Consider the following 14,157-nt stretch of genomic DNA (forward strand, 5'->3'; position numbering starts at 1 on the left):
GACCAATAGATTGACAGTAGCCACTGGCAGAGGTGAAAGAGATTCTTGCACTGCTTCTATTAGAATGAGCAGAAGCCTGAAAAACAAGATGCATGGTATTTCAGAGACTGCTGGGAGCCATTGCGGTACAAATAAACACATGGGTTGTGTTAGGGTAGCTAAGAATAGAAACAGGTGCAGGTATACTTGCGTGTACACCAATGCTAGGAGTTTAGTAAATAAATTTGATGAATTTGAGGTATTGCTCAAAACATCAAAGGCAGATATTGTTGGGATATCAGAGACGTGGTGTCACACAGATATAAGGGATGCAGAACTGCAATTTGGGGAGTACAACGTCTACAGAAAGGATAGACAGGATAGGAAGGGGGGAGGGGTTATGCTATTAGTTAAGAAACACATAAAAACCAAGGAAGTGAAGCCAGTTGACATCGCTGGACAGTGCTGTGTTGAGTCAGTTTGGTGTGACATAAGCATTGGGAGATCAAAATTGAGAGTAGGAGTGTGCTATAGGCCTAATGACTCTGATGAGTATAATAAGGAACTGTACAGGGAAATAGAGTGGGCCAGTAAATCAGAGAGTCTTATAATGGGAGATTTTAATTTCCCAGATATTGACTGGAATTTGGGGGCTGGTTACTCACACACTAGCAGGGCTTTTGTGGATTTATTGGATGATTGTTTTCTACATCAGCATGTTCAGGAGGCAACTAGAGGGAGTAATACTCTTGATTTGATTATCAGCAGTGATTCTTCATGCATTAAGAATCTGCAGATAAATGAACCACTAGGTGGCAGTGATCACAGTGTGCTGAAGTGGGATTTACTGAAAGAGGTAACTACCATTAGGGGTAAAGAACGTATCTTGGAAGCTACTAGGCTTTACATACCAACTAAGAAATATTGTTCAACGTTTAGGCCAAAATTGATGTCAGATGAACTAATGAGGCATATGGCAGAGAAGAAAAATGCATGGGATACTTACAAATTAACACATGACACAGAAGCCTATGATAGATACAAGTTGATATGCAACCAAGTTACAAAGGAGGTTAGGCAGGCAAAGGCAGATTACGAGAAATCCTTGGCAAGGGATGCAAAGAAAAACAGCAAAGAGTTCTTTACTTATGTAAACTCTAGAAGGAAGGGGATGAATCAGATTGGTCCACTTGATATTGATGGGTCAACTGTTGATGATCCTGCTCAGGTAGCTAACAAACTAAATGAATATTTTGCATCGACATTCACACATGAGGAATTATTCAGCAAGGGGAATGCCAGAGGTGTATTCAACTCTAACAGTAAGCTACAGAATCTTGAAATAACTGGGAGTAAAGTGGAGGAGAAACTGTTGAAGATAAACACAAGAAAGGCACCTGGGGTGGATGGGATCTATCCAGTTATATTAAAGGAGGCAGCAAAGGAAGTAAGCCAACCCTTAGCCATAATTATGAGAGCTTCCTTGGACTCAGGGGAGGTACCCATAGACTGGAAATGTGCAAATGTGACCCCAATTCACAAAGGAGGATCAAAGGCTGACACAAGTAACTATAGACCTGTGAGCTTAACTTCTGTTCCAGGAAAATTAATGGAGGCACTAGTTAAAGAAGCACTGTAGGATCATTTAGACAAGACTTCAGTTATAGCTCAGACACAGCATGGTTTTGTTAAGGGGAAGTCTTGCCTGACCAACTTGATTGGATACTATGATGCAGTCACAAAAGAACTGGATGCAGGGAATAACTTTGATATTATATACTTGGATCTTAGAAAGGCTTTTGATACTGTTGCACATGGAAGACTGCTACACAAATTGGAGCAGTGTGACATTGCAGGCAAATTGCTGCTATGGATAAAGGGGTGGTTGAGGGGGAGAAGACAGAGAGTGGTAATCAATGGACACTGCTCATTGTGGACTAATGTTATTAGTGGAGTCCCTCAGGGCTCAGTGTTGGGTCCATTATTGTTTTCTGTATTTATAAATGATATTGATGATGGTATATCAAGCTTAATGTCCAAGTTTGCAGATGATACAAAGGTTGGCAGGGTTGTCAAGGACACTACTGACACTATGCTGCTGCAACAGGATCTGGAAAGGTTGAGCAGATGGGCTGAGAGGTGGCAAATGAAGTTTAACATTGACAAATGCAAAGTACTACACATGGGAAACAGCAACCCCAGAGCAACGTATCAACTCTGTGGTACTACACTGACAGTGGTAGAGAATGAAAGGGACTTGGGGGTGATTGTGCAGGCAGATATGAAGTTCTCTGAGCAGTGCAGATGGGCTGCAAGAGTAGCTCATGGAGTATTGTCAATGATATACAGGAATTTTTCCAGCAGGGATAAGGAGGTGATTATTCCATTGTATAAGGCAATGGTCAGGCCACACCTAGAGTACTGTATACAGGTCTGGAGGCCTCATTTCAAGAAGGATGTAGAGCTGCTGGAACGAGTACAGAGAAGGGCAACAAGATTAGTGAATGGAACAAAGGGGTGCTCTTACGAAGAAAGGCTTAAGTTTTGCAAATTACAGTGTCTGGAGACGAGGCACCAGCGAGGTGATCTGATAGAGGTGTATAAAGCCTTGAATGGTTTAAGCATGCTCAATGCTGATGGGATTCTCCCTCTAGCTCAGAAAAATCACCTGAGAGGGCATAAATTCAAATTGAGGAAAGACAGATGTAGGATAGACGTGCGGAAATTTGCCTTTAGCCAGCGGGTGGTTAGTTGGTGGAACAGACTGCCATCCCTTGTGGTGGAGGTTGATAGCCTAAATAAGTTTAAGGCTCAGCTGGACAGGTATTTTGAACGAAAAGAGGGGTGAAGTGGAAGTGGGTTTTTTTTTTTTTGGCTGATGCTGCATAAGCTTGCTTTCTTGCATCAAATGCCTCTACTAATGCTAATGCTAATGCTAATCGTGGACTAATGTTATTAGTGGAGTCCCTCAGGGTTCAGTATTGGGTCCATTATTGTTTTTTGTATTTATAAATGACATTGATGATGGTATATCAAGCTTAATGTCCAGGTTTGCAGACGGTACGAAGGTTGGCAGGGTTGTCAAGGACACTACTGGCACTATGCTGCTGCAACAGGATCTGGAAAGGTTGAGCAGATGGGCTGAGAGGTGGCAAATGAAGTTTAACATTGACAAATGTAAAGTACTACATATGGGAAACAGCAACCCCAGAGCAACGTATTAATTCTGTCGTACTACACTGACAGTGGTAGAGAATGAAACGGACCTGGGGTAATTGTGCAGGCAGATATGAAGTTTTCTGAGCAGTGCAGACGGGCTGCAAGAGTAGCCCATGGTGTCTTGTCAATGATATACAGGAATTTTTCTAGCAGGGATAAGGAGGTGATTATTTCCTTATATAAGGCAATGGTCAGGCCACACCTTGAGTACTGTATACAGGTCTGGAGGCCTCATTTTAAGAAGAATGTAGAGCTGCTGGAACGAGTACAGAGAAGGGCAACAAGATTAGTGAATGGAACAAAGGGTTGCTCTTATGAAGAAAGGCTTAAGTTTTGCAAATTACAGTGTCTGGAGACTAGGCACCGGCGAGGTGATCTGATAGAGGTGTATAAAGCCTTGAATGGTTTGAGCATGCTCAGTGCTGATGGGATTCTTCCTCTTGCTCAGAATAATCACCTGAGAGGGCATAAATTCAAATTGAGGAAAGACAGTTGTAGGATAGATGTGTGGAAATTTGCCTTTAGCCAGCAGGTAGTTGGTTGGTGGAACAGACTTCCATCCCTTGTTGTGGAAGTTGATAGCCAAAATAAATTTAAGGCTCGGCTGGACAGGTATTCCAAACGAACGGAGGGGTGAAATGGGATTGGTTTTCTTTTTTTTCTTTTTTTTTTTTTTTGGCTGATGCTGCATAAGCTTGCTTTCTTGCATCATATGCCTCTACTAATGCTAATGCTAACATTTAGCCCAACAATATTGAAAAAGATTTCCCCTCCTTGAGTATGAGAATGTATGACATTCAAGGAGCAGATTAATAATATTAAACTTTCTGGCTTAAAAACTGGCTTATAAGCTTGCTTTCTTGTATCATATGCCACTACTAATGCTAATATATTAGATTTATTCATTTATACTTCTGTCAATTCTCAATTGTATAATAATGCCACCCATTTTTGAAAGATCTAGATTTGAATCCTGTCAGACACAAGGGACTTATTATGGCTTCAAGCCAGGCTAAACTAGCTATTTGTTGGGTGTAGATGTAGATTTTTACTTAGTTTTACTTGGACTTTTTTTATTCTGTAAACAGATGAACAGGCTATAGAACACACCCAGTTTACAGATATGATACAATGATATCTCATGGCATTAAGTTGCTTTAATGCTACCTGAAACACTCAGGTAGCATTCACAGACGGATTATGTGAATCATATATTGCATTCTTCCCATGGGCAACCCTAGTGAGATTAAACATACCATAATCCAGGAGTTTCACAAGCAGTTCTATTTCTTTCAAACATTTCATTGCAGTTCCTATTAATTTGTTCACTGCTTTAAAAAAAAACAAATTTATTCTGCATGTGTAGTACTGATCATGATTTTGTATCCTCATAAAAGTCCCACAATTCTATTTCAAGTTGCACAAATTCTTCCTCCTCAGTGTGGTTATAAGGACAAAAGAAAATTAGATCTGAAACATAGGATGAGTATAAATGTGGTTATGGGTATACTTTGGAACTGAATACTTACATCAGGTGCCTCCGTAGCCAGGTAGGCAGGAGCGACAGTGCGTAGCACACACTTCTTGATTAGACTGGGGTTCGAGTCCATGACCACCAAATACGGAGGATGTGGAAAGGTTAGGGAATGACCACCGCATATCCCCGGAGCAATATGGCCTTAGTTGCTAATGCTCCTAAAAACCAAATAACAAACAAACAAACAATACTTACATCATCATGTAGAAGACTAGGTAGAAGTATAGAGAACAGCATCAATTTTTAGTATGACATCATTGGAAGACTAGTAACCTACAATCTGGCTTAAAAACTGTTTGGTAAATTATTACCTCTGTTATTCACTTACAAAAGCCTACAGATAATTACTTGTGTTATTATCTCATAAAAAATTGTTCTTGAATGAATTGTTCTGGTAGAAAAACATGGAACTTGAGATTAAAATTAGTATCTTGATATTGTAGCTGAGAAATCTTTTATTATAAATAGTAGTATAAGAAATGAGAAATAATTATTGCTAAAACTAAAAATTGGACTTCTTGTGTTGTTTGGTATCTTAGAGCCCAATCAACTTAAAAAATTGATTCACATGGGATAATTTTTTTCCACTGAAGTTTTTATTAACACATTCACTGCTTCTTCACAAATATGTGGCTTCAGGTTTTTAAGCCACTTGGGAAAACCACTCTACTTTTAGAATATTTTTTTTTCCCAATTTGACAGAATAAAAACTGAATATTTTTTTGTGAAGCATCCTTCACCAGAGGCTGGTTAATTCAGTCAACAATGAAAGGATTAATAGCATTTTCTCTCTCTCTCTCTCTCTCTCTCTCTCTCTCTCTCTCTCTCTCTCTCTCTCTCTCTCTCTCTCTCTCTCTCTCTCTCTCTCTCTCTCTCTCTCTCTCAACTGTATGAAGAGAGTTTCTCTTAGCTTTCTTATTAGGGTAATAGATGATTAAGCTCCCAATAATGGATTGCAAATTTGCAAGTCTGGGATATTGAATGCTCTTGTTTCTTTAGGGAAAACTTAAGAAAGCAGACTGCTTGTCCGATGTACAACTTTCCATATTAGTAGTATAGAGTCTCTAGCAGTGCAGTAATGTGCTGTATAAACAATAACAACTGAGTATCTGGAGGAATTTATCTTGATTCCTTTGTATTTTACATTGATCTCCCAATTTATGAAAAATGCATTCTTCAGAAATGGCTTGTAAATTGAGAGCAGTTTTCCCATATACATAATGATATAATGGAAGAATGTGTGCAATTCTTAGTTGTTGTTTTGTTATGTTATGCAGTCATACAGAGATGCTAACTGACTACAGAAAACTTTAATAACTTCAGCAATAGTAACAACAACTTTCCCAGGGCAGAATTAAATTAGAACATAAAAAATAATATACATATATGGAAAATTACTAGAAAATATGTTTCAGGTAATTTTATGCTTTCTTAGTCTTTTAAATCAAATATTTAATTACCTAATCAATAGTTAGCCTGTCCCTGAAAATAACCAAAATTCTAAGCATGAACACCATATTTTGCACAATGAAGGCATATTTCACATGTTTTCTTTGAGTGATGTATATAATGACAATTGTTATATAATAATTCTATATAATGACAATTGAACAATATAAATAGTTCACAGTAATTAAAAAAAGACTGGAACTTTTTTTTTTTTTTTTTGTGAACAAATGAGGTTTATAGCTTAAACAAAGTTATAGATAAATTTTTGTTAAATTATAAATTACGTTGTATGCTAAGTTCCTAGTGTTTTACACTAGGAATGCAAGGTTATAAGAAATTAATGAATTTTTAAAAATGGTCTGTTTATCTTCATTTCTCTGCTGCTTTTTTATGATTTTTGGATATGCTGATTGTGAGTATAATATTAGTTATTTTTACTGTTCGTGTAATTTCAAGCTTGTATGCAATATTTTTGTTTGTTATTTATCCTTATCTAACTTAGAGAAAGCGAACACATCCCTTTACCAAATAAAATGTATAAATCACCTTAGAACAACAAATCATTTGAATTAAAATTGGTGTGAAGGATTAAACTATTATGGGTGGACAAGAAGGGTCATTGCAAGTTGTCTCAGCAGACTGCAGTCAACATCTTGTTCACCCATCTTATCATCTTATTCCAGATATCCCCTGGCAGCCTGCCAATAATGCATAGCATTCAAATTGTTTTGAGTGAGCAATAACTGTACATTATATTAATTAAACATTGTCACCAAAGATCTCAAATGAAAATAAATTAATGAACCATAAAGTTCAAACAGAAAAGGAAATCAATCTTGCTATGCAAAAGTCTACCCAGACCTGACCTGTGACACTTCAGTCAAAAATAAAGTCTGAATGTCCTTCTCTTTTGTGATTACCTCAGACCAAATATTAGATGAAGACACTTTTCATAGGTGCATCACATCTTCCTTTATCTCGTTTGCATCTTCCTTTATCAATGGCAATTTTTCCTCTGTTTCCTCACTCATGTCTCAAATTTGTTCTGAAAAAGTCGAAATCCAAGTTTAATGTAACTTTAAGGAAATTCTTCACCCCTGACTTTGAGAATAGGGTCGGGCGCCACCTGTGGTTTCCCACATCTGCGCCATATGTACACTGTGAAGAAATACAGAACACTGTAAATGCCAGACATTAGCATTTGTAAAGGCATATGAACAAGAAAGCAAGCTTATACAGCATCAGCCAAAAAAAAAAACAAAAAAAAAACCGATTCTCATATCACCCATCCACTCGCTCTAAATGTGTGTCTAGTTCTGCCTTGAATCTATTTAAGCTATCAACTTCTACGACAGATGGAAATTTGTTCCAGCAATCAACCACCTGCTGGTTAAAGGCAAACTTCCGCACATTAAGCATTAAGCATGTATGTATGCAGGAAAATCACTCTGAATCCCAAGCTTTGGCAGATTGATTCACTAATCCTAGCTTAATTGAATAATTGGATCTCATTAAGTGTAACCTGCCCCTAACCTAAGAAAGAATCCTAGCATCTTGAAGTCTCCCTCCCACAGACTTTCCATTTTCAGCTTTCATAGTTGATTTACAACAATTGCTTCACATTTTTGTGGTGTTCCTCAATATGAACAGAGCAAGTTCCATGAATTTTTGGAAATTTATTCCCATTATGAAGCCGAAACTGCCTTCAGACTTTTGATTGAGCTGTTTGTGAATGGACACCATTTTGCTTGATAGTGATTATTGTTGACTTCAAAGAATCAGCAGCTACATAGAAAAATGCAAAAGTGAGATGTTTTCTCCATAGGTAGATGTCTTTCACTTATAATTCAGTAATATCAACTCTTTTCACCAACAAAACTCTTAGTGAAACCCAAGTCTGAGTAACTTATCTTATTCATGTTAATTATGGAAATGTGGGGATTTACTTGAGCACATTTAGTTGAAATCAAAACCTATTCACCATATGAGCTTTCTTCCTCTGAAGTTTCTTCTAAGGATGGAGGAACTGGAAATTGGTAAGTCTACACTGTGTGGCACTGAGACAACAGAGGGTGGTATCCTCTGTATCAGCAGTTTGAATTCACTCATTTTATTGATGACACTTTTGATATTGCTGTATAAACAATTAAAACTTAGTGTTCTTGTATAGTTATCTACCCTGACACACCTCTTGAAGTTATTTAAGCTTGCTTTCCTGGCATTAGCTACCCGCTCATTTGAAACGTTTCTGCCCTCAGAACATCTTGCTAATATGATCTGTTGCAGTAACAAACAAGAACTCTTGAGGTATGTGCAAGCATTACTTTACCCAACATCATTAGATAAATGTGTATCTATATTACCCTTGTCCCCTCAAATTAGTAGTTTCCGTGAACCTTAATGAAACTGACAAAAACTCTTGCACCACCTTTGTTTAAATGTATCCCATCTCTACAAAACAGATTCCTTCTACCTACAAGTGTGGGCCAAGCTGATAAAAATTTCCCCCAAAAAGCCTTGCAGAGTCCAAGTTTTGAGTTAATCCACAAGGCTTTCAGCATATAATCCCTCCTATCGTGCCTGGGCAGAATTGCAGACACAAACATTCTAACCTAACTTTCAGCATTTCTTCAGCATGGTCCTATATTTGTCTAACAAATAATCAGATCGTGTGTGCTTAATATCATTAGTCCCCACATGAATAATAATATTCTCTTTACTCCCCTTAAAATCTGACAATTTGTTGGTGACATCATTAATTGTTGCTCCTGGCAGAGATACCCTGGTTCTAGTCCACCTATCCTTATTACAAAAAATATTTCCTATTTCCCTGATAGTGGAGTCTCTCCTAATAGAACTGTCTTTTTGATCCAGAGCAGTTTGCAGTTGGTTATTCTGTTCTGGGGCACGAATCCGGAGTGCATCACTAGGTTGCTAGAGTCTTGAGTCCCTGATGAGCTCCCAGTTACATTATTCTCGAGGGCAAGCATCCGTATGTTCAGTGACTCAAATTCTTCTAGCAATGCACCAAATTTTAACTTTAGATTGGTACACTGGCACTGCGTACAATGGTGACAAAGAAAAGAACTGCCAGGCAAGCTGTGATTATCCACTAGGTCGACCTTGGAATACATTACACAGGTTCTGCAAATGATTAAATCATGATTCACTAGGAAATCGCCGTTGACTGTTTCTGTGTGAGTCATGGTACCCTCTGGCAAAGTATTCCAGGTAGATCTTGTCACAGCCATTGTTTAAATTTACTAAATATTTCAGAAAGAAACTTTTAAAATATTATATTTGTAATATAAAAATTACAAACTGTTCCAGGAAAAAAAAATTATATCAAAATAACTTTACAATATATTAAAAAAATTAATTAAAAGAAATTATCTAATCTCTCTAATCACATACTCTCCCTGTACTTTAGACCCGGGAGCACTATGAAAAAACGTCTACTTGGTACAAATGCAAACAGTATAATGACCCATACATATTCCAAAATATGCTTCACAAGCACAAAAAATTTAGTTTCACCAAAATTTTGTACTTTATCTACTTTAGACCAAGGTAGTATCTGCAGATGTAGCAGAAGTATTCTAGAGAGAGAAGTCATAACCTAAAGTGATAACCATAATGATCTGAAATCAAACAAAAATATAATTTATATGAATTTGAAAATATTTGTGTAACATACATAGAAATTGGGAAAAGTCAAATGTGTAATTCTTTCCAAATATCATGACTATACACAAAACCAGTCTCGCTCATTGTTGTTGATATAGCAACAACAATGAGTGAGAGTTCACCAAGATGTGAGCATAGGAAGTCATTAACATTCTGCAGTGAAAATTAAGCACACCAATGAAGAGCTACCTCAATGCACTAAATTTTTAGCTTGGTAAATTTTGCCTTAAAAAAGCTAGGCTTCTTTTATTTCTCTGGGTCAATATTTCTGACTAATTACATTACATTACTGATTTTAATTTAAATTTCTCTTGTAAAATACATTACCAATTGTAAGTATCTGTAAGAAATATTAAGGTTATTAGGACCCAAAAATTCTCTTAATGAATTAAAATGACTAAAGTTTAGTTTCAGTTTTTGTATTGGCCAGTAGTATCTTGAAAAAAATCATGGAGGCTGTTAATATTATATCTCAGTACCAGGGTATAGTTCAAATACCCTGAATGAAATACATATATTTTTATATAATACATATATTTTTATATTAAAGTTAGCTGTTTGTTGGCTTATCCAAATAACAAACAGTTCACTTTATTATTTGTTCAAAAATATGACAAATGGATTTTTGTATATAAAATTCAATTAAATTACTAGTTATATACCACATTTAAAAAAATTATTAATCATATAAAATTTGTATAATTGATGTATTTTCAATTAGACTTTCAAATATGGTGTTATAAATTGAGTTAAGTTTGTTATATAAATTTTAGAGGACACTTTATTTTAAAATAAATTTGAGTGTGCTTTATGAATCAAATTTAACTTATTTCTTACTTATTTTCTTTGCCTATTAGCTGTACTCATTACAAAATTACAAGGTCCTGGCTATAATTATCCTTATCAGTTCAGTTCAGACATACGAGATGACTTTTCATTAAAGTTATATCAACATTTAGATTTAAAATCTTGTGTATGGACTTTTGATGCTTGGTATCACATGACAGAATTAGTTGATTTGTGTGGAGGTACTGTCATTTCAGATTTCAAGGTAGGTGTGTCTGTTCATAATTAACTAATTACCTCTTTTCTTGAAACTAATTTTAAAAGCTCTTTTTATTATGTAATTATCTGGCACTTTTTTTTATCGTATGATGTGAGCAATACACAAAGGGACCAGTTTTCCCCTGTTTCCTTCGTGTATCGTGGCCGTGAGGTCCATCTGGAGAGTACAGCACCATCGTAATATCCAAGCCCGAGGCGGGATTCAAACCTGTGATCTTTGGGTTACCAGGCAGGCACTTTACCCACCCAGCTAGCCTAGTAGGCTATCTGGCACTATATCTTAGTGATGGACAGGAATTTATTGTAAATATGCTATATCAACAATTATTGCCAATGGTAATTCCTCTCTTCTTTACAAGAAAAAATCATAGCATATTTACAATAAATTCCAGTATGCCACTAAGATAAAATGCCAGACCTTCTTGCAAGAGAAACCATAATATTGAAAATGTTTTATTTTGGTATTGAGGGGCACATGCATTACATCTTAAAAATACTTCAGTTTCAACCATTTACATGTCTCGAGGAAATACTTCCAGAAGAATAAGAGAGCAAACATTAGATTGTAATATTTTAAGTAATTAATGTGTCATGTAACACAACACAAAAATAATTTTCTTTTCTTCAAAACAAAAATAATTTTAGTTTGCTCAAAATAACAACTTATCTATGAAAAGTTCTAAACCTTCCAAACACTTCCTCATTCATTTCACAAATTGGTCTCAGTTCCAATCTCAGTGATGTCCATTTCCACTTACAGTCTGACAAGCCCCATGTACTTTTTTTGACAGAATCCCAATTATCAGTTGATTCAACCACTGCTCATCTCAATTGCCCTAATTATTCGCTATGATTTCTTTTGCTTCAAAGGTCATACTCATGCATATGTTCACTCCAATATCTCAGAGACTTAGTAATTTAGAATCTCCTCTTTTTAGTCTTCTCTGACTTAAAATCTCTCGACTCCATTTTGACAAGTTCATCTGTTTCCTCTATCATTCTCCCAACTCCACTAATCACTTGGAACTCTTTTGACTTTCTCCAGTCCAACTTTCCTAACACTGATGTAATTTTCCTTGGTGATTTTAATATTCACAGCTCCAGCTGGCTTCCATTTTCTAGTAACATGGACCCAGCTGGTCAAGATGGGGAGGCTTTTGGAATTATTAATGTCCTCACACAGATTGTTCATTTACCTACCAGAATACCAGACAATCCTAACCACACAACCAATACACTTAATCTTTTTCTTGCAAACAACCCTTCTAAGTACTACACATGGGAAACAGCAACCCCAGAGCAACGTATCAACTCTGTGGTACTACACTGACAGTGGTAGAGAATGAAACGGACTTGGGGGTGGTTGTGCAGGCAGATATGAAGTTCTCTGAGCAGTGCAGATGGGCTGCAAGAATAGTTCATGGAGTATTGTCAATGATATACAGGAATTTTTCCAGCAGGGATAAGGAGGTGATTATTCCCTTGTATAAGGCAATGGTCAGGCCACACCTAAAGTACTGTATACAGGTCTGGAGGCCTCATTTCAAGAAGGATGTAGAGCTGCTGGAACGAGTACAGAGAAGGGCAACAAGATTAGTGAATGGAACAAAGGGGTGCTCTTACGAAGAAAGGCTTAAGTTTTGCAAATTACAGTGTCTGGAGACTAGGCACCAGCGAGGTGATCTGATAGAGGTGTATAAAGCCTTGCATGGTTTGAGCATGCTCAATGCTGATGGGATTCTTCCTCTTACTCAGAATAATCACCTGAGAGGGCATAAATTCAAATTGAGGAAAGACAGATGTAGGATAGACGTGCGGAAATTTGCCTTTAGCCAGCGGGCGGTTGGTTGGTGGAACAGACTTCCATCCCTTGTCGTGGAAGTTGATAGTCTAAATAAGTTTAAGGCTCAGCTGGACAGGTATTTCGAACAAACAGAGGGGTGAAGTGGAAGTGGTTTTTTTTTTTTTTTTTTTTTTGGCTGATGCTGCATGAGCTTGCTTTCTTGCATCAAATGCCTCTACTAATGCTAAGTACACGTAAAGGTGACTGGTCCTCTATCCACTTCAGTTCACAACTTCATGATTGTCTGTTCTTCAATGGAGCCTTACTTTCATGACCATTCTCAACCTTGTGTTGTTTCGCATTACAAGAATGCAGAAAGGGGTGATTTGCGAGATTTCTTTTATTCCTCTCCTTGGTCGGATTACTGTTTCAGATCTTCTGATGTCAATGTTTGCCCAGATCATGTCAGTGAAATTATTCTTGTAGGGATGAAATCCTTTATTCCACACCACCTTAAAATCTTATCCTTTATCTATACCTTGGTTTTCCACTGAATGTGATAAGGCTGTTCAAGGTAAAAATATTGCATATTGCAGTTGGCTTGCATCAAAATCTCCAGGTTCATTTTCTGCCTACACCAAAGCTTGCAGCAGTTGTAAAGCAGTTATTAATCAGTCCAAACTAGATTTTGAACAAGCCGAGAAAACGTGCTTCCTGTCTGAATAGTAGTCGATCATTCTGGTCACTTGGCAAAGCTATTCGCTGCAACTTTTCCCCATCTTTATTCCTACCTCTGTCAAAACTGGATGTTTATATTGCCAACTCAGCTAAAGGTAAAGATGATCTTGTTAAACCACCTCCTACCATTCCCAGTACACTCCATTGAATGCCTCCTGTGGTCTTCCGTCAGAAGGATTTTGAACAATCTTGATGCTAAGAAAGCTCCAGATCCCAATTGTATTTCTCCACTTTTTCTCAAAACTTGTGCTACTGAATTTACTCTTGTTCTGTGTCACCTTTTTACACTTTCTTTTTCCAAAGGTGTTTTGGGAGGTGGCAAGCGAGTGCATTGAACCATTGAGGCTAATTATGTGAGCATCACTAGACTGGGGAGATTCCGTTGGATTGGAAAGGTGCCAGTGTATCTCCCATACACATAAGGGTGGTTCTAAGAGTTAAGTGGGAAATTATTGACCTGTCAGTCTGACTTCAGTGGGAAAATCATGGAGACAAGAGTGGAATTCAAGGATGGAATTCAATGATAAAGGGTGGAATTCAATAATCATTTGGATAGAATTGAAATTCTCAAGGACACTCAGCATGGTTTTGTAAAGGGAAAATCATGTTTAACAAATCTGGTTTGCTCATGAGTGACCCACTCGTGAGCTGAATTTAGGGAATAATTTCGACATTGTTTAGATTTCAGCAAAACTTTTGA

At 37.1% G+C, this 14,157-nt stretch overlaps 1 protein-coding gene across 4 annotated transcripts in view; it reads left to right on the top strand.

The window, feature by feature from the left end:
* LOC150083681 (extracellular matrix organizing protein FRAS1-like) overlaps positions 1–14,157 on the top strand; it is an 866,422-nt gene that overhangs the window by 782,313 nt on the left and 69,952 nt on the right. For all 4 annotated transcript variants that reach the window (XR_016547213.1, XM_090378121.1, XM_090378123.1 and 1 more), the window contains one exon: positions 10,729–10,922. Coding sequence is in view for 3 of the 4 variants with exons in the window: in XM_090378121.1 (XP_090234247.1) it covers positions 10,729–10,922 (194 nt within the window). In the remaining variant the exon portion in view is untranslated. The remainder of the gene's footprint in view (positions 1–10,728; positions 10,923–14,157) is intronic.

Source organism: Mastigoproctus giganteus, chromosome 7 (genome assembly GCF_048544385.1).
Source record: "Mastigoproctus giganteus isolate SK-2022 chromosome 7, ASM4854438v1, whole genome shotgun sequence".
Lineage (NCBI taxonomy): Eukaryota > Metazoa > Arthropoda > Arachnida > Uropygi > Thelyphonidae > Mastigoproctus > Mastigoproctus giganteus.